General features: G+C 43.9%; 1 protein-coding gene across 1 annotated transcript; it reads right to left on the reverse strand.

Annotated features, from left to right (window-relative positions):
* Positions 1-12,850: 12,850 nt before the first annotated feature.
* LOC145510574 (interferon-gamma-inducible GTPase 10-like) lies at positions 12,851-25,644 on the reverse strand. Its single transcript, XM_081502177.1, has 2 exons — positions 25,500-25,644; positions 12,851-14,450 (listed from the first exon to the last, which is right to left on the reverse strand). Exon 2 carries the CDS (start codon positions 14,430-14,432, stop codon positions 13,179-13,181), a length of 1,254 nt encoding a protein of 417 aa, XP_081358303.1. The 5' UTR covers positions 14,433-14,450; positions 25,500-25,644; the 3' UTR covers positions 12,851-13,178.
* Between the last annotated feature and the right edge of the window lie 352 nt (positions 25,645-25,996).

Genomic DNA, 25,996 nt, shown 5'->3' on the forward strand with positions numbered 1-25,996 from the left:
GCCAGGAGAAAGTCTACAGTCTGGAAGAAGGTGATTTACGTTCATTATCCTAGTAAACAGCCAACACCAACGCATAAATGACGGAGGATGGATCAGACAGGTCTTGGTCCAAACCCTTTACTTACAGCTGCCATTCATTCCACTCAATAACCCTCTGAGGCAGGACCATCATTATTTCTCCATTTTGAAGATGGGTGAAGTGAGGCAGATTGAGGTTAATTCAGGCAACTTATAAGAAGCTGAGCTAAGATTTGAACGCAGGCAATCTGAGTCCAGACTCCAGGCTCTCAAACACTCTTTAAGCGCATAAGGGCCACAGGGCACTCTAAGTGATATGATAGAAGTTTAGAGGAGACACTGGGAGGGATTGGCCATTACCTAATGGGAATTTACAAAGGCTGTACTGACAGCTGTCCCTGGGTCCAGGGAGAGGGTAGGACACTGGCTCTGTGAGAGGAAGAGAAAGACCCCAAGAGGCCATCCTCATCTAGCACCCCCATGGGAAGGGCTTTCTGAGAGGTCTGAGCACCCATCCAGCACCCTGCTATGTACTTGCTGCTTGCCCTGGGATCAGCAGTGTCTCTAGAATTTCCCCTAGACCTCCTCTACTTGCCTTGTTATTTAGTCTTGGTCCAGTGGCCCATTCACCTAAGGTCCTTGTTTTAGGGATGTTGGCCAAACTCCACGCCATCCCTGGCTCCATTCTCTCTGCTGATCTCCTGTCCAGACATCCAGGGTGATTCTCCATCAAATGCTTCTCATGAGAGCTGAGGGCTGAATTCTCCTGTGGGTGCATCTGAGACTTTCAGAATCCCTGATCCTTCCCTGTAGAACAGCTCATCATCAGGGCTGAGAACCCAGACACTGGAGCAGAATCCAAGGTCTACTCCTAGAAGGATGGGAAGCTCACCATCAAAGTTTAGTTGTCAAAATCAATTATCTTCTATCTCAGTCAGTTAATACAATAATCAACAATTCTGAAATAAGCAATGTTAACATAAACAACATTCATTACTTCTGTGGAGTGAGTCCAGGCCAGGATTTCTACAGCCGGGACTTCCATAGGCTTTTGTAGTATATGTCGGCTTCTACAGAGAGAACCCAGGAAACCTGGATTTCAGAGGACCTCATTTGATTGTGTAAACCCCTTGTTAAAGGAAAACTTAAAAGCTGAGACACAAAATTGAATGTATTATGAGATTAAGCATGGACAGCTTATAAGACACAGTCTCTTTAAGGAAAGCTGAAGTGCCTTAATGTGGGTTTTGCAGAAGCACAGTGCTCAGAGGTTGAAGATTTTCAGAGTTGAGAGTGTTTTGTTTACTTTCAGGGCTCTGGCTGACCCTCTGACTTTCAGAACTGTGGTCACAGGGGGAATTGTTATAGATTGGTGATCACACAGGTTGAAAACAGATTCTGGTGGTTTCTTTTTAACCATGGCTACATGGTAAAGGCAGTGAGAGCTTTTAAATTCTCACAACCTTATCCTTCATTACCCTTCATCCACCATAGGCTCCCTGATCAAAGTCTTCACTGCTCTGGCCTGAGATCTTTGAGGAGAGAAGGAAGAAAGGAAGTTGGTGAACAGGTTGGGGAGCATTGCCTGAGAGCAGGAAGGAACCTCAGAGTGCTCCGAGGTGGAGGTCTAGCCCTCTCTCACACCTTTCCCACCTTCCGAGGTCTGCTTAACTCACCTTTAGGGTAAGACAAGGCAAGAGAAGAGATACTAAAGGTGGTCCAGGTCCACAGTCAGGAAGGACATTGGGGCATGTGTGGGGCTGGAAGGAGAGAGAAGAGTGGAAATGGATGAGGACCCCAGGCCAGTAAGCATGAGAATCTAAAATGACATGGTCCTGGCAACCTTATCTGAGAAACTTGCTTTATGACAGCAAACCCATGTGTGCATGCATGCTAAGTCACTTCAGTCATGTCCGACTCTTTGCCATCCTATGGCCGGTAGCCTTCTCCAGGCACGAATACTGGAGTGGGTTGTTGTGCCGTCCTCCAAGGGATCTTCCTAACCCAGAGAACAAACTCACATCTCTTATATCTCCTGCATTGGCAGGCAGGTTCTTTACTACTAGCTCCACTTGGGAAGCCCAGCAAACCCATGAAGGGCGTGCTGATGGAATGAAAGAGAGGGCTACAGGTGGGATTCAGGGTTCTGGAACTTCCTGCCAGAGGATCTTAACATCCACACCTCGGACCAGGAGGAGCCGCATGGGATACCCAAGTTTGATTAAGCCTTTTATCCTTTCTAGGGTGAGAGCACATTCCTTGTCCCTGTTCCTTCCACCCCTGATTTCTGGGGGCAAACCCTGAGCAAGGAATACTTGTAGCCTAGGGCTTCTGCTCTGGGAACCCAGAGCACCTGGGTTTTCATACTTGCCATCACCCTCCCCTTGGAGCCTGAGACTTCTCTCTGTGCGGTGAGGCCCCCACTCTACCCCTGCTTGAAATGCTTCACCTGGGTGGCCTCTACTGCCAGTCAAATGACTCTTCTATACGTCTGATCTTTGAAGTTCTGGAAATTCACTAACTGCAGAGGTAAACTGTAATATACTGAAGAGTTTAGCAAAGAATTTTGCTTAGAAAGTGTTAAAAACGACAAGGAAATGAAGGAAGGTTGGTTAGCTGAGACGACACACATCTGAGTGTGGGGTGCACAGCCAGGTACTCCATCATGTTCGGTGCTAAATTACTATTAATTTGAACTTTCTGTAAAACATGATGATATTAATGTAGCTGTTCCTTATATGTCAATGGAGTTATATGAGATTGTTTTGTGGTGACTTCAAGTTTTCAAAAACGGCTCCAAAAAATAAATGCAACTTGTCCTTAAAAAATTTACCCTCATTTTCCAAATGAAGAGATGGAGATATATATGGGTGCCACTAGAAATGCAATCAAGACAAGTGCTATATGCTCTTGCTTAAAGTTAATTTTTTCAAAGCTAATTAATTTTCAGCCCTTCCTGTAGGAGGACAACCTCTGCCCAGGAGACAGTAAGGCCCCAGTGGACCCTGGGATATCCTCGCCTTGTATCCCCAGAAGCCCTGCATGGGAAAGTGCTTCCACATTTGCTGAATGAGGTGTTGCTATTGTGGATGCACAGCCTCTAATCACTGGAAAAGCAGTGAGCAGCACAGCTCGGCCATCAACTCTACAAGGGTACAGTGAGCTGCTATGACGAGGGGCTGGAGGGACAGGTACCAGTTTGGCCCATAGGCTTGCTCTTGTCCTTTAGGAACCTCTTCAGAAGGTAGACACACTCATGCTCCAGTCCAGACTTTGCTTCTCAGTGGCCGTATCACCTCCCAATTGTATTTGGTAATGAGAGTGACATGGCAGATATTGATCTCTAAGTTAATCTTTAAGTGATGCAGTAGTCCTTCACAAACTGGCAAAGCCCTTGGATGTTGCCATCAGCCAGGATCTAGAATCTGACCGTGAGCTGGAGAACATGGCCCTGGGAGGCTCCAGCCTTATTATGGTTTCTCTGGGGCAGGAGGTGGGATGAGGTGTAAGAACCCAGGGAGGCTGCCTCACAAGACTGGCTTTCTGCTCAAAGCCTGAGGATCCTTTCAGGTACAAATGAACTTATTTACAAATAGAAATAGAGACACTGATGTAGAAAACAAACTTATGGTTGCTAGGGGATGATGGGTGGGGAAGGGATAAATTGGGAGATTGAGACTGACATACACACTACTATGTAAATGATAGATAACTAATAAGAACCTGCTGTATAGCACAAGGAATTCCACTCAGTACTCTTAATGACCTATACAGGAACGTAATCTTAAAAAAAATAAGAGTGGATATATGTATACATATAACTGATTCACTTTGCTGTACACCTGAAACACAATATTATAAATCAATTATACTCCAGTAAAAATTTAAAAATAAAACCAGAAGAGACTTCCCTGGTGGTCCAGTGGTTAAGAATCCACCTGCCAATGCAGGGGACATGGGTTCGATCCCTGGTCCAGGAAGATTTCACAAGCCTCAGGGCAACTAACCCCATGTGCCACAATTATTGAGCATGAGCTCCTAGAGCCTGTGTTCTGCAGCAGAGAAAAGAAAGAAAGCGCTAAGTCATGTCCAACTCTTGGGATCCCGTGAACTGTAGCCCGCCAGACTCCTCTGTCCATGGGATTATCCAAGCAAGAATACTGGAGTGGGTTGCCATTCTCTTCTCCAGGGGATCTTCCTGACCCAGGAATTGAACCCAGGTCTCCCTCATTGCAGGCAGATGCTTTACTGACTGAGCTACACAGAAGAGAAGCCACTGCAATAAGAAGCACCATAATGAAGCCCTGCTTGCCACTACTACAGAAAGCCTGCACAGCAACGAAAACCCAGCACAGCCAAAAAAATATTAATTAATTAAAAAAAGCAAAAATAATGATGCATATTCAAACACATTGTCACTATTCAAATTTTATTATTAATGAGAATATTTACTGTGTGAAAAGGTTTTATGTATATTTAACATGCAAAATAAATGTTAAAATGTAGAAAATAAAGCCTGAAGACCCTTTCAGGGTCTGCAATTTGTATTTGTGCTTTTTGGTACATTCAACATGGATAACTGGAAGCTCTCTGAGTCTGTTTTATGATTCTCCCCTCCACACAGTGCTTCTATGTGAATTGTCCTACTTCAGGGCTGGTTCCCCCACTCCAACCTTGACAGCCTATTCCTCCCTAGGATACCAGCACTGGTCAGCCAAGCAGGGGATGTCTTGCTGCCCCTTGACCTGCTGGATGAGATGAGAAGTCATGGACCTCAGGTCTGTGGTCTTTACAGGGTGATGATGTGCTGTTTCCTGAATCACTCACCCTGGCTCTCCTTGATGTAGCCCATCATGATATGCAGGCCGTCTTGGAACCAGCGTGACTCCACTTTCCAATGCTCAGTGTCAGTCTAGGTGACCATTAGGTCCTCCAGGCACATGAAGGCACTGTACCCAGGGATTCTGGGGTGAGCCTGTGATACCACATGGCAAGAACAGCAGAGAGTGGGATCCTGGGAGGGGAAGAAGTTCCTGTCTCTAGGTCATGAAAGACCTGAGTTGTCCTGACTTCACTGGTTCAAGCCTTTTGCAGGATCCCCACTTTAGAGATGAGGACACAGAGACACAGAGAGGTTAGTCTTCTGCTCATGATCACAGAGCTGGGAAGCAGATGAGCTGGGTCGGAAGACAGGCTGTGAGGTTCCAGAACACACATAGTGTCCCTGAAAATCTGAAGGGAAAACCTAGTGATCTTGCCACCACACTCCCACCCTTCACGGGCTAAGAAGCCCTGGGATCCAGCTCTGGGTTGGTCCTTGTTAACTGTGTAACTTGGACAATAGTCTCTGCAATGAGAATACTAAATCTCTTTGTGAGGCAGGAGAGTGGACAGTGACATGGGTGAAGGGCTGGCTGGGACTGGAAAAGGTGGGTATACACAGGGCTGCACAAGAAGAGGTCTGTCATGTCACTAGTAGAAGAGCTAGGCTTTAGGGCTTCTTTGGGAAGTAGGGATCCTGGGTACTCACACAGGGCTCCACATCCCTCGACATCTTGCTGCACATAAAATAGGCTCAGAAGGAAATGAGACAGGGAGGGGAACAAAAGCCACACTAGGAGGGTTTGGACAAGCGGAAGCAGAGGACAGCGGCCAATCCAGGTTCCTTCCCCGAGAGATGGCCCCTTCTCAGGAGCCACTAACTGATCTCGAATTGCTTTCAGCTCCTCAATTCTCCACCCTCACCACACCCCTAGTGCGGGCAGTGCTGTAAACCCTCAGGAGACGATAAAATAGAGGTGACCTGGGAAACCTAACTGAGGTTAAGTTATACCTGGGAGGAGGAGGAGGGTCAGGGAATAGCCAGGCTAGTTTGGGAATGGCATTCTAGGGACAGATTCATCATCACTGGGAAAGAATCTTCCAGACAGGGATGTCCTGGAGACCTAGGAACAGGTGTTGACAGAGTGGAATTTTAGAGAGAGCCATGGAAACTAGCTGCTGGTCAGAGGAGCTTGAGCCCAGGATGGAGTAGAGGAGGCACTACTACTCTAAGGGTTCACCCAAGACCCCTTTTCTCCACTGGACCTTCCTGGACCCTCTGTCATGTTTTCCAGGTGGTGCAAATGAGGCAAAACTTGGGAAAGCAGAACTTCCTTTCTTGCGTTGTTAAGTGTCTGCTTCTAGCTGGTCTCCTGGTGCTGTAGGTGCAACAGGGGTGGCAGCTGGTGTAGAGAAAGTGGCAAGTGTGTAAGCAAGTGCTTTCTAAGTGTTAGAGCCAGCAGATAGCTAGATATGAGCAGAGAAAAGGGGGACCGTGGGCCAGGTGGCAAGAAACCACACATCTTGTGGTGACAAGGGTCCTAGAGGCAGACAAAAGAGGCAGAAAGGTGGGAATCTCTAGCAACAGACTATAACTTGCTGCTCATTATGCCCTCATTACAACAGAAGTAGCTTTGCAGATAAGAATTTGCCATCATGCACTGAAATCGTGACACTTCCAATCAAGACCAAATATGAACAAAAACCTCTCCTCACCTCCAAGAGATGGAACCATAATAGCAGAGGGACTACTGCTGCTGCTGCTAAGTTATTTCAGTCGTGTCCGACTCTGTGCAACGCCATAGACTGCAGCCCACCAGGCTCCCCCATCCCAGGCAAGAGCACTGGAGTGGGTTGCCATTGCCTTCTCCGAGATATGCAGATGACACCACCTTTATGGCAGAAAGTGAAGCAGAACTAAAGAGCATCTTGATGAAAGTGAAAGAGGAGAGTGAAAAAGCTGACTTAAAACTCAACATTCACAAAACTAAGATCATGGCATCTGGTCCCATCACTTCATGGCAAATAGATGGGGAAACAATGGAAACAATGACAGACTTTATTTTGAGGGGCTCCAAAATCACTGCAGATGGTGACTGCAGCCATGAAATTAAAAGACGCTTACTCCTTGGAAGAAAAGTTATGACCAACCCAGACAGCATATTAAAAAGCAGAGACATTGCTTTGCCAACAAAGGTCCGTCTAGTCAAAGCTGTGGTTTTTCCAGTAGTCATGTATGGATGTGAGAGTTGGCCTATAAAGAAAGCTGAATGCCGAAGAATTGATGCTTTTGAACTGTGGTGTTAGAGAAGACTCTTGAGAGTCCCTTGGACTGCAAGGAGATCCAAACAGTCCATCCTAAAGGAAATCAGTTCAGTTCACTTCAGTCGCTCAGTCGTGACCGACTCTTTGAGACCCCATGAATTGCAGCACGCCAGGCCTCTCTGTCCATCACCAACTCCCAGAGTCTACCCAAACCCATGTCCATTGAGTTGGTGATGCCATCCAACCATCTCATCCTCTGTCGTCCCCTTCTCCTCCTGCCCCCAATCCTACCCAGCATTAGGGTCTTTTCCAATGAGTCAACTCTTTGCATGAGGTGGCCAAAGTATTGGAGTTTCAGCTTCAACATCAGTCCTTCCAATGAACACCGAGGACTGATCTCTTTTAGGATGGATTGATTGGATCTCCTTGCAGTCCAAGGGACTCTCAAGAGTCTTCTCCAGCACCACAGTTCAAAAGCATCAATTCTGAGGTGCTCAGCTTTCTTCACCATCCAACTCTCACATCCATACATGACCACTGGAAAAACCATAGCTTGACTAGACAGACTTTTGTTGGCAAAGTAATATCTCTGCTTTTAAATATGCTACCTAGGTTGGCCATCACCTTCCTTCCAAGGAGTAAGCATCTTTTAATTTCATGGCTGCAGTCACCATCAGCAGTGATTTTGGAGCCCAAAAAATTAAAGTCTGACACTGTTTCCACTGTTTCCCCATCTATTTGCCACAAAGTGATGGGACCAGATGCCATGATCTTAGTTTTCTGAACGTTGAGCTTTAAGCCAAAGGAAATCAGTCCTGAATATTCATTGGAAGGACTGATGGTGAAGCTGAAACTCCAATACTTTGGCCACCTGATGGGAAGAACTGACTCATTTGAAAAGACCCTGATGCTGGGAAAGGTTGAAGGTAGAAGGAGAAAGGGATGACAGAGGATGAAATGGTTGGATGGCATCACCGACTCAATGGACATGAGTTGTTTGACTAAACTCCGGGAGTTGGTGATGGACAGGGAGGCCTGGCATGCTGCAGTCCATGGGGTCACAAAGAGTTGGACACAACTGAGAGAATGAACTGAACTGAAGAGGAATGAATGTAGAAAAACACCATTTGTCCTTTTCTCCTCCTTAAGAGCCCTGGACTCATTTCTCCTCTAGTGCCCTGGACCTCTTCCTTCTTGAGGACCCCAGACTCCTTATCCACCTTCCTAACAATTAGCTTTCCCAAGACATTAGTAGATAAAAAGATAAAACAGTTAAAATTGTATTAGAGTAATTATCATTTCCATGTTTCCACAAAACTGCCTGACAATAAAACCTTCTGGTACTTATTAACTCTCTGTAGACTTAATAACTACCTTATAAAAATGTAGCCAGGTGATAGTCAGTGTGATTTGAAATATTTCCTTAAAAAAACTCAGGTTTTGGGGGGCGCAATCCTAAAATGATGGAGGAATAGGATGGGGAGACCACTTTCTCCCCCACAAATTCATCAAAAGATCATTTGAATGCTGAGCAACTTCCACAAAACAACTTCTAAACGCTGGCAGGGGACATCAGGCACCCAGAAAGGCAGCCCATTCTCTTCAAAAGGTGGTAGGACAAAATATAAAAGACAAAAAGAGACAAAAGAGTTAGGGATGGAAACCCATCCTGGGGAGGGAGTTGTGAAGGAGAAGAAGTTTCCAAACACCAGGAAACCCTCTCACCAGCGGGTCTATGGGGAGTTTTGGAATCTCAGAGGGCAACATAACTGGGAGAGAAAAAAAAAAAAATCCACAGAATACGTGCCTTAACCACAAACTCCCAGCGGAGAAATAGCCCAGATGCTAGCTTCTGCCACCAGCGAGCGGGGGAGGCACGGGTTGCATGCTTAGGGTAAGGACCAGGCCTGAATGTCCTGAGGACAATCTGAAGGAGCTAACGTGATATAGCAACCCAAACAATGGGATAGCCAGAGAGAGAGAGAGAGAGAGAGAGAGAGAGAGAGAGAGAGAGAGAGAGAGAACTTTCCCACGAAAAGCTCTAACCTAAGGCATAGGCAGGCCAGCTCACAGAACAAAGGATCGAGAGAATACCAAAGAGAGCTAGCTGGCTGCGGACGGGCCCGTACCCCAGCCGGAGGCAGAGAGGCAGGCAGGCAACAGCCAGAGCTGGAAGGCGAGAGGCATTTTCAGCCCCAAAGACGGTTCGGTTCAGTTCAGTTCAGTCGCTCAGTCGTATCCGACTCTTTGTGACCCCACGAACCGCAGCACACCAGGCCTCCATGGCCCATCACCAACTCCCGGAGTCCACCAAAACCCATGGCCATTGAGTCGGTGATGCCATCCAGCCATCTCATCCTCTGTCGTCCCCTTCTACTCCTGCCCTCAATCTTTGCCAGCATCAGGGTCTTTTCAAGTGAGTCAGTGCTTCGCATCAGGTGGCCATAGTATTGGAGTTTCAGCTTCAACATCAGTCCTTCCAATGAACACCCAGGACTGATCTCCTTTAGGATGGACTGGTTTGATCTCCTTGCAGTCCAAGAGACTCTCAAGAGTCTTCTCCAACACCACAGTTCAAAATCACCAATTCTTCAGCGCTCAGCTTTCTTTATAGGCCAACTCGCACATCCATACATGACCACTGGAAAAACCATAGCTTTGACTAGACGGACCTTTGTTGACAAAGTCATGTCTCTGCTTTTTAATATGCTGTCTAGATTGGTCATAACTTTTCTTCCAAGGAGTAAGCGTCTTTTAATTTCATGGCTGCAGTCACCATCTGCAGTGATTTTGGAGCCCCAAAAAATAGAGTCTGACACTGTTTCCACTGTTTCCCCATCTATTTGCCATGAAGTGACGGGACCGGATGCCATGATCTTAGTTTTCTGAATGTTGTGTTTTAAGCCAACTTTTTCACTCTCCTCTTTCACTTTCATCAAGAGGCTCTTTAGTTCTTCTTCGCTTTCTGCCATAAGGGTGGTGTCATCTGCATATCTGAGGTTATTGATATTTCTCCCAGCAATCTTGATTCCAGCTTGTGTTTCTTCCAGCCCAGCGTTTCTCCCAATGTACTCTGCATATATGTTAAATAAACATATAAGTTCACAAGCTTAGCATTAGCATATTTCCTCAACTGGGAACACTGTTCCAACTTATAGGTGTATGTCGTTTCTGTGCTCAAGGTCCAAGGAGCAGTATCTTTCACAAAACCTTTTTCAAAATTGCCCTAGTGGACAGAACCAATTTGTTATCTGTTGTTCAGTCGCCAAGTTGCGTCTGACTCTTCGCGATCCCATGGACTGTATCACACCAGGCTTCCCCTTCGTGGATCACTGCCTTGTCATGGTGAAGGGGCTTGAATAACTCAGTGACGCTATGAGCCATGCCATGTAGGGCTACCCAAAATGGATGGGTCATAGTGGAGAGTTCTGACACAATGTGATCCACTATAGGAGGGAATGGCAAACCACTCCACTATACTAACCATGAGGACCCCATGAACTGTATAAAAAGGGGAAAAAAATTTGTCATCTATTAGTCAGTGATTTGGGCTTCCCTGATAGCTCAGTTGGTAAAGAATCTGCCTGCAATGCAGGAGACTCCAGTTTGATTCCTGGATCGGGAAGATCCCCTGGAGAAGGGATAGGCTACCCACTCCAGTGTTCTTGGGCTTCCCTTGTGGTTCAGCTGGTAAAGAATTCATCTGCAATGCGGGAGACCTGGGTTCGATCCCTGGGTTGGGAAGATCCCCTGGAGAAGGGAAAGGCTACACACTCCAGTATTCTGGCCTGGAGAATTCCATGGACACTCCATGGGGTCGCAAGGAGATGGACATGACTGAGCCACTTTCACCTTCTTTCTTTCAGTCAGTGATTTGGGACAGAAGTCAGGACGGGAACTGTTTTACCATTGACCCAGATTTTAAGATGACTGAAAGAATTTCTCAGCCAGTAACACTGAGCTGCAGGGATTAGAGGAAGAAGGCCTCTTTCCTTTCTCACCAATACCAGCCTTCTGGCTTTCATGAAAGGAGTTTTGTATCACAGAGTAAGACATAGGGGGACCAAGGAAGTGTATGGTACACTGATGTGGTATGTCTGGCTATGGGCTGAAGGCTACCAAATGAGACAGTCTACCTAATGCTTAAAATGTGGTCAGCTATCATACAATCTCCTGAAGGAGCTACAGAAGCCTCCTCTGACAGAGTCTGGAGGGACCTCAGATGCTGCGCTTATAAGAGCCTGATGCTTATACACATTGATAGGTGGACTCACAGATCTCAGTTTAGAGACATCTCAAAGTTCTGTCCCCTCCCACCAGACCCTGAGACTTACCTTCTTCTTCTCAGCCACCTCCCAATTCCCCAGTTTGCTCTGCTTGTGAAATTATTCAGTCCCTTCTGAATGCTGTGTTAGGTGTATGAAACTTCCCTGTCGCCCTTGGACCATGTCGATCAAACCAGAGCACTGGAACTGCCTCTCTACTTTCCTCCTCCTGAGTTCTTTCTTCCCAGATGGAAAGATTCATTAACCCTGCCTGTCTCATCTGGGAAGAGAGAACTTTGAAAACAAAAATCACAGATGTAAATATTTGATAACTCCTGTTTTGTAGCAAGGGTGTTTCCACAGGGACCCACACACGATACATTTGATCTGTCCTTTGCGATCTTGTTGGAAAGCCACCGAAATGGAGCAAAAAGGTCCAGGGACCTTGGAAAGTCATAACTTCTGGAGAAGGAGAAGACCGTTTGAGTCCCTGTGTTGGCCACATCTGATTGACAAGATGAGGTAGAGGTAGAAGGAGGATTTCCTCAATATCCATGCTCTTTATAGGGACAGATGAGCTTTAGGAGCAAGTTGACAGACTGTATTCTGAGAGTGTAAATACTGCACAGGGATGTGCATTAAGAATTGAGGAACAAAAGAATTTTTAAAATCAATGCATCCATGACAGAAGGTCACAAGCTCCTTCCCTTTTAACATTTCACATATCTATTGAATATGAGGCAGCACACACACTGATCTCCTTCATCCCCCACTGACTGCGTCCTCTCCTGGGCAGTGGGGGAGCATGGAGGAGTAAAGTGATAGCGGGCTACTCATGCCCTCTTCCACATCTCAGTGCCCTCCACCCTCTGAGAGGACCTCCAGAATATGGGAATTTGAGGGATGACTTCTACCATGTACATCTCTTGCTCAGTACAGGGTCTATCCTATACCAGTGATGGAAGAAGGAAGAAAAGTCACATATATGATTACAATTACTATAACATCAGGAATGAGAATCCCTAAGACCGAGATAGGTGATGTTGATGTGCGCTAGGTCATATTTCAGAAGTTTGATATAAAATTTGGTGAGTGAAAAATGCACTCATTTTCTCTCTTCTGCCAGTTCACTTATTCTTTGCTTTCCTTCCTAATTCATTTTTACTCTTTCATATCTCTTGTCCCTCATATTGTCTTGTTAACACAGTGTTGAAAAACTTCTGGAAATACAAACCCTGAGTTGGTTTCCTTCCCCCTAATCCTCAGGAATATCTGAAAATATGACATTCTATACCCTTTCTCTAATCCTCTCTCAACTATTTCTCCTATGTCATTCTCTAAACTCTTCACTTGACTATGTTCCCAAATGTGTGTGTTTTCCCTCATTTTCATGAGGAGGACATTGAGATGATAATGTCCTAGTGATGATAATGATAACAGGGGATCACAATTAATAAAAATCCAATGGATAACAGTCATCCTCATTGTTGCCAAAATTTTATTATCCGAATAAATCATGCAAAAGAAAACTACTTCATAACACTGGAAGATTAATGAAAGTTACATGGTACATTTCTATCATGATTCAAGGAAAACAGCTCAGAGAGTGCAGTAAACAGGCTATAGTCAAATCCCCTTGTAGAGCAGTAAAGTATCAGTGTGGAGCAATGGCCTTACTCTAACAGAGAGAAAATATTTTCAAATTGGGAAGCATTGGCTTTGGTGGTATGTAGAAGATCTCGACCCACTCAGAGAACACAACATGTGAGGTTCACTTGTTATTCACATAGGCAATTCCACCCGTCTCTACTACATCCCGGCAGAGTTCATATCCTCAATCTTAGCCAAGACTCTTTTAGCATCTTCCGCCACCGTATTGATGAATTTCAAATGTAGAAAGTAGACTTTGCAAAACTGGAAAACAGAAGACGGGAGTCCAGTAAATGATAAAATGACTTCAACACACTTCATGACGTCTGCTCTTACACTGTCATCCTCCACAAGTGAGTTGAAATCTATGGATTTCATGAGGCTCTTGATCTCTTGCACAGATGTGCCCAGGTTCTGGGCAATCTTATTGAGCGACTGCTCATCCAAACCAAAAGAGCTTCGATAACGTTCCAAGCACCTCTTGTGTTCAGGCAATTGACAGCAACAGGAGAAAGCCTTCAAGGGGATGAAGCCCAAAAGGGCTGCCTTGAAGGCTTCCAGCCAGAGCTTCTCCTTGATTATAGCTCTCTTCAACTCAATGAAAGACTCAGACAAATTTGGCAACAAGAGGAGAGTGGTGTAGCGCTTGTCAGCAGGGACATCCTTCAGCAGTATCTCCTGCAGTTTTAGGAAATCAAACTTCTTCGGCTTGAAGCTGGACACCAGGAAGACAGTCGGCTCAGATACAATTTTTCTGAGATTGATCAGGCAGTCATCTCGGATCTGCTGAAGAACTGTCTCCTCTTTGAAAGATCTGGGTTTGCTTGTCTTTTCATTATATAAATCACTATCCACCTTGGTTCTAACATAGTAGAAATTTTTTCCCTTCTCCTGAATTTTCTGGGCGAGCAAAGCATCGTTTGAGCTAAACCGTGAGGAAGAAATAATGATGAAAAAGTCATAGTTATCATCTCCCACTACTTCTTGATAAGAGTCTGGAAGGGATTTGGGGGTCCCAGTTCCAGGCAGGTCCCAGAAGGTCACGTTGGGAAGCTTTGGATGTTGATAGGGAGTTTTCTTTGTGGTGGTTGGCACGACTCCAACAGAAGCAGATCCAGCCTCTTCATGACCAATTCCTCGCAAGACATTGATGAAAGTGGACTTGCCAGAACCAGATTGTCCAATCACAGCCACATTCAGGATAGCATTCTCAGCTCTCTGAAGTGATCTCTGAATCTCATCAGCCGCCTCTTTCAGTTGCCTATTCTGAAAGTGATTTTGAATACGTTTAAGGGTTTCCTTAGGGAGGATCCCCCCCACTTTACTGAGTAATGTTTTGTAGTCAGACATAAACTTTGAGGCCAATTGCTCAGCATCATTTTTTATAATGAAGTATAACAGGAGTGGATCCATGGCAGTTAACTGAATAATCTGGAAAAGAACAGAGAATAAGGAGATAAGGTGAATGAAGCAACAGAACAGACAGAGTCAGCTGAGAAAACACACTGGTCTTCACAGACTAGTCCCATCTCTCATGCAGACTCATGTCTCTACAGTTAATTTATTTTCCCTGATGATTTATTTTATTGAAGTATAGTTGATTTATAACACTGTGTTAGTTTCTGGTGTACAGCAAAATGATCCACTTACATACATATGGATTTCTAGGTGGCTCAGTTGTAAAGACTCTGCCTGCCAATTCAGGAGACACGGGAGACATGGGTTCTGTCTCTGAGTCAAGAAGAACTCCTAGAGGAGTAAATGGCAACCCACTCCAGTATTCTTGCCAGGAAAATCCTATGGACAGATGAGCCTGGGGGGGCTACAGTCCATGGGGTTGCAAAGAGTTGAACACAACTTAGCGACTGAACAACAATAGCAATTAATAGCTTATGTCAGCTAATCGCAAACTTCTAATTTATCCCTCTCCTCTCTTCCCACTTTGGTAAGCATAAGCTTGTTTTCTATGTCTGTGAGTTTGTTACTGTTTTGTAAATAAGTTCATGTGTATCATATTTTAGATTCCATGTATAAGTAATATCATATGATGTTCATCTTTCTCTTTCTGACTTAGGTCACTTAATGTGGTAATATCTAGGTCCATCCATGTTGCTGAAAATTGCATTTGTTCTTTCTTCTTTTATGGCTGAGTAGTATCTCTTGATGGCTTTTGTTTCCACCACTGCAGAAGACACTGCCTGTTTTCTATGCTGATAATTTATATGTTGAAAGAGTCAGGACAGTGTGGAAGACAGAATAATGGTTCCTAAGATGTGCACATTGTGAACTCCATAACTTGGGAGTGTGCTACTTTACATAGCAAAAAGCACTTTTTACTTGACATTAGTTTTTAATTCCACTGCTAGACAAAGCCTAATGCTTAACCTGTCCATGTTTGATTATTGCAGGTAAAAATATCATCTAAAACTTTGAGGACAAGAATAAAGGCTTAGTGTATTCAGTAGTTTTTGAAGGTAATTAAGTTAATGATGCTCAAATGAAAAGATTATCTTGGCTTATCCAAGTGGGCTAAATATAATCACAGGCAAGATGGAGGCATGGACAAATGCTGAAAAGAAGATAGGATAATAGAGCAGAAGGTGGAGTGAAGATCTAGGAAGGTGGAGGAAAGGCAAGCCAAGGAATGTCAGGCAACTTCTAGAGGCTGGAGTAGACAAGAAAATGGATTATCTCCTGGAGCCTCCAGATAGAACAGGCCCTGCTGACACTTTTGGAGAAGGCAATGGCAACCCACTACAGTACTCTTGCCTGGAGAATCCCATGGACGGAGGAGCCTGGTGGGCTACAGTCCATGGGGTAGCAAAGAGTCGGACATGACTTCACTTTCACTTTCACTTTTCACTTTCGTGCACTGGAGAAGGAAATGGCAACCCACTCCAGTATTCTTGCCTGGAGAATCCCAGGGACAGGGGAGCCTGGTGGGCTGCCGTCTATGGGGTCGCACAGAGTCGGACATGACTGATGTGACTTAGCAGCGGCAGCAGCTGACACTTTGATTGTAGCTCCTTATGATTCATTTTGACTGCTCACCTCCAGAACTATAATAGAATTAATTTGTTACACAGCAAGGGGAAACTAATATAGACAGTCTGTACTATCATGACCCCTGAATACAGAGACCAGCACCTTTCCATTCTGCAGGAAGAATCACTTAGGTCAAGACGTTAGTGAGCACAGAAGGCTTCCAGAAGGACCTCATTTCCAATAACCTGCAGCAAATCAGGACGGGACCTAGCTTGTGGGAGAGGCAGGAAGCAGAGACAAGTCCACCACGTGGTGACCACCAGGATATATGTTCTATAACATGTGTTATAAAATCTGTTTCCCATATATCTTGGAGAACAACCAAAAACACAGTCATTGTGGTATAGCTGCTCAGTGGGAGCTTAATATCTATTTACCTCACTTCATGGACCAATATGGGTAGAATATAAAATGTGTAACAAGAAGTTGTAGAGGAAGTAAATAAGAGCTCTAATTTTCCCTACCCAGTTCAACCCAGTTTTGACACATGGGTATCTGCTTAAACTGAGGTAATTTAAAGAAGTTATTAATATTGCATCAATGGAATCTCCTATCATTTATTATGAGCAAGGAAGGTTATATCAAGAAAGTGTGATTTAAGAAATATTTATACACAGAAGGTTGTCTCAGGAATTACCAGTGGGCTCTGTCCAGTAGGGGTGTGCTGAATGCTCTCCACTCCCATCCTACATATCGAGCAAGGACAATCTTAAAAAAATAAGGAAAATCATGATTCTCAAGTATGAAATAAATACATGTTAAGGATTTTATTAACGAATGACTAATGAAGGAAGTGAGCAGATGTTACTGCTAGTTGAATGAATACCCAGGAAGAGATACAATTATAGTTCAAGAATACTGAAATGAATGTCAAAGTGAGACAAGAATGCTGTTTTCTAAGGAGAGGGTGGGAAGTCTATTGAACCACAACAGACAGATTTCATATATGTCTGCTGGTCTCATAACTTCACAGGTGAAATTAACGCTCAAAGTGATTGTATTAGTAAATGGACCCTTGCAAGTTGCCTGGGTCATGCAGGCAGAGCCATCACGAATGGCTTAGTGCCCTCATAAAAGAGACCTCAGAGATCTAGCTTAACACTTCTGCCACATGACTTTACAGGAAAAGGCACCCACCTAGGAAGTGTGCTCTCATCAGACACCTAATCTACAGTTGCCTTGATCTTGGCTTCCAATTCTCCAAAAATAAGAGAAATAGATTTTTTTCTTAGAAGGAACCCAGTCTGTGGTATTTTATCATAGCCTGCATGGATTAAGAAAATGGCGAAGGAAAGAATTACTTTTCATTTCTCTTAATTATCAAAACTCAGAAAGATTTAAATAGCTCTATGGTAATAAGGCTACAATCAAAAAACTCTCAATGTGCATCAAACATTACATAATTTACCATTGGTGAAAGCAGTGAACATTCTCTTGTTCCAAATTTTCTTACAACTTTCTCAATTTAAAAAAAGGAGAAGAAGATGGAGAAGGAAATGGCAACGCGTCCAGTATTCTTGCCTGGAAAAGTCCATGGACAGAAGAGCCTGGTGGGCTGCAGTCCATGGGGTTACATGACTGAGCATGAGGGTGGAGGGAGACGGGTTGGTAGCAATAAACTGGTAGAACTCAAAAAAAAAAAAAAGGAGAAGAAGAAAAGGCATCTTTAAACACCAGGGTTATCTGTTTTCCAAAGAGTTTGGCACGAACTTCTGGATGGAATTTCAGCTCTCTACCAGCCACTCCTGCCCTCAGCCCTTCAAGCACAAAGCCAGAATTGGCCACTGCAGATATACAGCATGCTTACTCACCAGCTCTATAGAGAAAACAGATTTCCTATGACAGAGAGCAGATCCAAATGTTTCCATTAAAACAGCAGATGCTGCACGGGAACACTTCCCAGAACTGTTTTTACCAGGAAATGCAATCAGAGTGTGCTTCTGTGCTCACTGTAAAGAACAAGGATTAACAAGTCTCTGCACTCCCTGGGGAATGAGGCCCAAATGGGGACGTCAGGAGGCCTCTCACCTAAGCGTCTCTCTCAGGAAGAATTTGAGCAAACTCTGGGAGATAGTGGAGGATGGAAGAGCCAGTCATGCTGCAGTCCATGGGGTTGCAAAGGGTCAGACACGACTTAGTGACTGAACAGCAACAGGAAGATGTGGTTGATATTTTAGAACTCACATTTTGTGAAAAAAATGGGAGGAACTTCCATACCACGTATGGTATATTTTCAGTATATTTTATACATCATGAAAATAAACAAAACATATTTTATACTGTACTTCAGTGCCAGCATAGAGATAAACCAACTGACCCTCAAAACACAACACTGATCCTTATGTTTGATTCAAACATGTGTGGAATTGTGTTTAATAGGAGACACATACGGCATGTCAGTGAGTAAAGAAGGTACTGTGTAGTAATGGAGCTGGACAAATTGGTTATCCTGGTGATCCATATGGAGAATGTTGCCGATTCTCTCCTTCTATCACTATTGATAATCAACTCTAGAAGGAGAGTAAAGACTGAAATTTCAAATGGAAAACTCTAGAAGAAAATATAACTGATCTTAGGGTAAAAGAGTTTCTTAAACAAGATACCTAGATGATAGCTGTATAAAAAAGATTGACAAATGAGGTGCTTTAGACTACATTAAAATGAAAAGCTTCTTTTCATGAAAAGAAATGCTTGAGGGGGGTAGAAATTTCTTTAGACACATGGAGAAGATATTTGCACAAATGTATTAGACTAAAAATCAATGCAAAGAAGATATTTTTAAAATGGTAGAAACACTAAAAAGCAAGACAATCTAGTATGGAAGTGGAGGAGAGGAATAAAGAGGTCTTTCTCAGAAAAAGAAAAGAAAAGAAAAAAAACAGATGTGATCAGTAAGCACACAGAAACTTTAACAACCTCCTTCGTAATGAGGCAGATGCACATCTGTGCACAATGAGATGACATTGCATATGAATTCAGCTGGAAAATTTAAAAAGTTTGACAACACTGAGTATTAGGGTCTCTGAAACCTTGAACAAACAGTATGGATAAATTTGATAAAATTGTACATTCACATACTTTGTGACCCAGCATTTCCACTCCTAAGATGGTACCGAGGAGTCAGTGTGCATAAAAGTACAGGTGAGATGTAAAAAGTGTTCCTAACAGCAGTCTTCATATTGACAGAGAATGGATAAATAAATTGAGTTCTACAGCACTGAAAAGAATGATCCATTGTTATACATAGGTTAATAAACACTATGTTTTAGTAACATGATGTTGAGTTTAAAATATATAAACAGAATTTAGTAAAAACAATAGAAAAAACAATAGGAAAAAAAGTAGAATACCTTTTATATCAAAGAGTGTTCTTCCTATATTTTCTTCAAAGAGTTTCATAGTATCTGGCAGGCTTTCTAAAGAAACATTTCTCTAAGAAAGGCATACAGATGGGTAAAAAGAACATGAAAATATGCTCAGCATCACTAAACAAGAGAAATAGAGATCAAAACTACAATGAGGTATCACCTCACACCAGTCAGAAGGGTCATCATCAAAAAATCCACAAACAATAAATGCTGGGGAGTGTATGGAGAAAAGGGAACCCTCCTATACTACGGGTGTGAATATAAACTGTTACAGCCACTAAGACGAATGGTGTGGAGTTTCCTTAATAAACTAACAATAGAGCTACCATATGATCTTGGGAAGGGAGTACGTCAAGGCTGTATATTATCACCCTGCTTATTTAACTTATATGCAGAGTACATCACGCAAAATAACAGGCTAGATGAACCACAAACTAGAATCAAGAATGCCGGGAGAAATGACAATAGCCTCAGATATGCAGGTGACACCATCCTTATGGCAGAAAGTGAAGAAGAACTAAAGAGCCTCTTGATGAATGTGAAAGAGGAGAGTGGAAAAACTGGCTTAAAACTAAACATTCAAAAAACGAAGATCATGGCCTCCGGTCCCATCACTTCATGGCAAATAGATGAGGAAACAATGGAAACAGTGAGAGACTTTATTTTCTTGGGACTCCAAGATCACTGCAGATGGTGACTGCAGCCATGAAATTAAAAGACACTTGCTCCTTGGAAGAAAAGCTATGACCAACCTAAGCAGCATATTAAAAAGCAGAGACATTACTTTGCCAACAAAGGTCCATCTAGTCAAAGCTATGCTTTTTCCAGTAGTCATGTATAGATGTGAGACTTGGACCATAAAGAAAGCTGAGTACTGAAGAATTGATGCTTTTGAACTGTGGTGTTGGAGAAGACTCTTGAGAGTCCCTTGGACTGTAAGGAGATCCAACCAGTACATCCTAAAGGAAATCAGTCGTGAATATTCATTGGAAGGACCGATGGTGAAGCTGAAACTCCAATACTTTGGCCACAGGATGGGAAGAGCTGACTCATTTGAAAAGACCCTGATGCTGGGAAAGATTGAAGGCAGGAGAAGAAGTGGACGACAGAGGATGCGATGGTTGGATGGCATCACCAACTCAATGGACGGCAAACACTTAACCCCTAAGATGCTTAAATGTCATCCCTCAACAACCAGAACTGGGCAGGCTGGAGTGTGGACCATGAGGCTGAGTGCCAGGCCTCCATTTTAGACCAGACTAGGCTCACGGATTCAGGTAAGAAAAGCAGGGAACTAGAGAGAAGGGAAGAATGTTGCGTCAGTCTGAGTGTGGGCTGGAAAAGAATTTCCAGACACAGAGTATTGCAGAAGGAAGTGAGTTTATTAAGAACAACGAGCACTGTATATATGTACCACAACTTCTTTATCCATTCATCTGTTGGTGGGCATTTAGGTTGCTTCCATGTCCTAGCTATTGTAAATGGTGTTGCAATGAACGTTGGTACATGTGTCTTTTTCAGTTATGATTTCCTCAAAGTATAGGCCCAGTAGTGGGATTTTGGGGTCATATGGTAGTTTATGGGGCTTCCCAGCTGGTGCTAATGGTAAAGAACCTGCCTGCCAACACAGAGACATAAGAGATGCAGGTTCAGTCCCTGGGTTGGAAAGATCCCCTGGAGGAGGGCATGGCAATGCACTCCAGGATTCTTGCCTGGAGAATCCCATGGACAGAGGAGCCTGGCAGGCTACAGTCCATAGGGTTGCAAAAAGTGAAACATAACCGAAGCAACTTAACACGCATGCATGATAGTTTTATTCCTATTTGTTTTAAGGAATCTTCATACTGTTCTCCATAGCGGTTGTGTCCATTTACATTCTCACCAACAGTGCAAGAGAGTTCCCTCTTCTCCATACCCCCTGCCGCCATTTTTATGGCTGAGTAATCAGCCATAAAGAGGAACTCATTTTAAAGAGGAACTCATTTTAAAAAGGAACTCCTTAGAAGTCAGTTCTAATGTGTGAATGAACCTAGAGCCTGTATAATAATACAGAGTGAAGTAGGTGAGAAAGAGAAAAACAAACATTGTATATTAATGTGTATATATGAAATCTAGAAAGAGAGTACTGATGAACCTGTTTGCAGGGCAGCAGTGGAGACACAGACATAGAGAACAGACTTGTGGACACAGTGGGGGAAGGAGAGGGTGGGACAAATTAAGCGAGTAGCATTAAAACATATACTTTACCATATGTGAAAAAGATTACCAGTGGGAATTTGATGTATGATGCAGGGAGTTCAAACCTGGTGCTCTGTGACAATCTAGAAGGGTGGGATTGGGTGGGAGGCGGGAGGGTGGCTTAAGGGAGTGGGGATATATGTATACCTATGGCTGATCCATGTTGATGTATCGCAGAAATCGATATAATATTGTAAGGCAATTACCCTCCAATTAAAAATAGATAAATTAATTTAAAAAAGAAAGTTACTCTGGATGCCTGCTTCCAAATGACATAGAAGTATGTTTTATTTAGAATTAAATCTTCTGATTCAGACCACAAATTCAGCAACCATGGGACTACCATTTCTTGTCTGGGATTTGCAGCTGTGCATTTCAGCTATGGTCCGGCAGCAGGGGTGTTCTCTTTTATTAAAAAAAGAAAGAAAGAAAGAACAAGAGAGGTAATGTGGGTGCTGTGAGCACAGCAGGCTGACCTCCTGACAGACAAGGGAGACAATGGGACACCGTTAGAACAGCAGGCAGGCTCAAGGGAGAACTGACACTTTTCGTGGGTTAGTAGCCTATTTTTATGGCCACAAGACAAAGAAAAATAACGCTGGAAGGGTGGCATTAGGTGATTGGTTAGGGTGCTAGAGAGTGAGTCCTGGGCTGGGCATTTTGCCTAATTTGTGGTCAGGAAATTGGCCTGTAAGGATCAGAGGGGATTTCGGCCATGGATGCATGGGGATCAGTCAGTTTGGGAGATGACCTTGATTCTGGGCTCTACTTCTGCAGCATTTGTGTAAGGCTTCCCACCTTTGGCCTTGGGAGCGGACTCCATAGAGAATGGGCATAAAAAGAGTCGCTTAGAGCCCTCAGGCTGTGGTGTGGACCAGCAGTTTTCAGCCTCATTTTATTCAGAAAACCCTCTGCAAGCGGTTTAACTATAAAAGCAGTTGCTCAAGTAGGAAATGGGTGGGGTCTGTGAATTACCCTGCAAATGCTTACCAAGATTTTCGGTGGCAGTGGTAAGGGTTCTGTGGTGACTGACATGGCTAGACTTCTAATATTTTCGTCTCCTTTGGGCATAATATGTTCAGGGGGAGGCAGGTATATCTGGACATCAATAGGGTCTCTGAAATTCAGAGGCAAGGTACACAGCTCCTGGTTTGCAGAGGCAAGGAGTGGCTCAGAAAATATCCTGTCTCCTGGTCCCAATCAGGTAGACAAAATTCCAAACAGTCTAATAAACAATCTCCAGATGGTTATAGAGTTGAAATCACACCTGCCCTGGTTCAGTCCCTCCTCCAGCTGAGGCAATTGCTTCAGGGAGAGGAAAAGAGGCAGCTTCTCCTCTCTCTTTCTCCCACTGACCCCATTATAAGAATAGGAGCTGACTGAGGGGATGACACTAGCATCAGGGATCTTAGCTTGGAAGCAGGGCATTTAAATGTTTTAAAAACATGTGACTTTTAAGGGCTACAAAGGAAGGAACTTTGAGCAATGAGAAGACATTCTGTTTCAAAGTGAAAGAAAAATAAGATGAATGACCAGTGTAGGGGAGCAAAATTATCACCCTAAAATGTTTCTCTGGTATTAGGATTATTTTAGGTTGTTTATTTTTCAGAAACAGAATGCTCAGGAAGCTTTCTTTTTTACCTCCCCCTCTTACTCCTTGGAAGGAAAGTTATGACCAACCTGGACAGCATATTAAAAAGCAGAGACATTACTTTGCCAACAAAGGTCCATCTAGTCCAGGCTATGGTTTTTCCAGTAGTCGTGTATGGATGTGAGAGTTGGACTGTGAAGAAAGCTAAGCACCGAAGAATTGATACTTTTGAACTGTGGTGTTGGAGAAGACTCTTAAGAGTCCCTTGGACTGCAAGGAGATCCAACCAGTCCATCCTAAAGGAGATCAGTCCTGGGTGTTCATTGGAAGGACTGATGCTGAAGCTGAAACTCTAATACTTTGGCCACCTCATGCGAAGAGTTGACTCATTGGAAAAGACCCTGATGCTGGGAAGGACTAGGGGCAGGAGTAGAAGGGGACGACAGAGGATGAGATGACTGGATGGCATCAGCGACTCGACGGACATGGGTTTGGATAAACTCCGGGAGTTGGTGATGGACAGGGAGGCCTGGCGTGCTGTGATTCATGGGGTCGCAAAGAGCTGGACATGACTCAGTGACTGAACTGAACTGAACTAACTGCTTAAAAGCATTTAGATAGGGGGCTTCCTCCAAGACAGGAGCTATCACCAGAGGTAACTAAAACCAATATGAGCTGGGCATAGTAGGCTGGGAAATTTACCAAGGCCTATTTGCTCACATTCTTCTCTGTGTCCTGCTGTCTCTAAATGGGAAGACAACTACTTGTGTACCAAACTTTTGCTCTTCCCGTTACTATGTGAATTGTCTTCCTCACCTTTGAAGTACTAGACCCCTAAACCCACCAACTTTGCTCAGAATGAATACATTCTTATTGCCTGATTGCCTCTGAGTCTCATATTCTTCTAGAGCCACCCCCCCTTACCTATGTATAGTAATTGTATTTGCTTTTTTTTTCCCCCCTGTTGATCTATCTCATGTCAATTTAATTCTTAGACCAGCTACAAGAACCTAGAAGGGTAGAGGAAAAGCTTTTCTGCCCCCAAATTATTTTTTTACACTAAAGCAGTTTAAAAACTGTGGCTGACCAAACTTGTTTTGTTTGCACCTCCCCACCGCAAACTGAGATCTAAGATTGGGTGTGTCTGTGTTGTAAGGGAACAAAATATGCTGCCCCAAATGTGTCTCCTTGGCCTTAGGGTTATTTAGAATAATTAATTTTAAGAAACCAAAGACTCAAGAAGAGCTTTTACCTTCCCCTTAACAGCCCTAAAGAATTTAGATAAAGGGCCTATTCTAGAAAGAAGAGCTATCACCAGAGATAGCTACAGAGTATGAGCTAAGTAGAGTAGACTTGGGGAAACTTAGCAAGGCCCATTTGATCAAGGTCTTCTTTGTTTCCCATTGCTTTCTGCCTGGCATGGCAAACATTTACCAAACATTTGTTTTTCCATCTTTCTAAAATTGATTTTCCCCTTTGAAGTCCTAGGCTCCTACCTTTCTCCTGAAATCCAAATGGCATATAAGCACCAACTGCCTGAATGTCTGTGTGCTATATAGTATGGAGTCCCTGAACATACAAAATTAAATTTGTTTTTTCCTCATATTAATCTGTCTCATGTCATCTTAGTTATGAGAGCAGCCCAACGCACTCACAAGAGTAGAAGATTATTTCCTCTCCTAAAACAGGCTCAGTCCTGATGCTGGTCCACACACAGTCACCATTTAGGTTTTCTTACCCTGTCCCATGTTGTCCAGTACCACCTCTGTGCTGAAGGTGCTGAAGTCTTCCCTAACCTCACTCACAAATATCCCACTGCTTACACAACATCTCCCACTTGTGTGTCTAGGATGATCTTTAATAACTGAACAAGGCCAAACCTAACTCAAGTCCCTATCCCTTTCCTTCTGTCGTCTTCTCCCTTCCAGGTAATGTCAGTGCCACCCTTTGTTTGCGCATGGGGTCATCCACATAATTGTCTTTCTCTCTTATCTCATATCTACAATCCTGTGACCTCCCCAAGTCTATCCGGAATCCAGTTGCTCTGCATGTTCCCATCAGCGTTGCCCTAGCCCCGGGCAGTTCTCAGCTTGTCACTCACTCTCTTGGCCACCTGAGAAGGATGACCAGGTCTTCCGCACCAAGTCTCAGCTCTCCACCAGCCAGCTCTGCCCTTCAGGCCGCCAAGCAAAAGGCCAGCATCCCATCACTTCAAGTACAGAGAATTTGCTCACTTACCAGTCAAAAGAGAAAAGATGTTTCTGGTCAGAGCTCAGATCTGAAAGTTTCCACTAAGTGAGCAGAAAATGCAGTCTGATGAATTGCTCCCTGCAGCCCCCAGCACAGGAACACTGCAGAGAACTGTCCTTGCCCAGGGAAATGCAGACAGAGTAGAGAGCAAGGACAGGCAAACCTCTAGCCCGCCTGGGAAATGACGTCCAGGATGGGAGGTAGTAGAGAATATGAGAGCCTCTGGCTTGAGCCCTTCCTTGGGGGGGAAGAAAAGATGATAGTTGATAACCCTCGTTTCTAGGAAATGAAAATGAAACCATGGCAATCATGTTTACATCTTTCTCTACAGCAGAAATATTTCCCAGAAAGGAAAAATACAAGAGTGTAACTTTAGGAAGCTCAGTGAGTAAGGAGAGGGCACAGAGGTACTAGGGGCGAGGAAAGGCAGGTTTCCAAGGACCCCTGGGGGGTCACCTAATGAAGACACTCAGGGGCGCACAAGG

This window comes from Giraffa tippelskirchi, chromosome 6 (assembly GCF_054371585.1).
Source record: "Giraffa tippelskirchi isolate mGirTip1 chromosome 6, T2T-mGirTip1v1.2.pri, whole genome shotgun sequence".
NCBI classification, from domain to species: Eukaryota; Metazoa; Chordata; class Mammalia; order Artiodactyla; family Giraffidae; genus Giraffa; species Giraffa tippelskirchi.

What these genes read in the sequence shown, in the direction of transcription:
- LOC145510574 (XM_081502177.1), bottom strand. Translation starts at nt 14,432, where the DNA reads ATGGATCCACTCCTGTTATACTTCATTATAAAAAATGATGCTGAGCAA.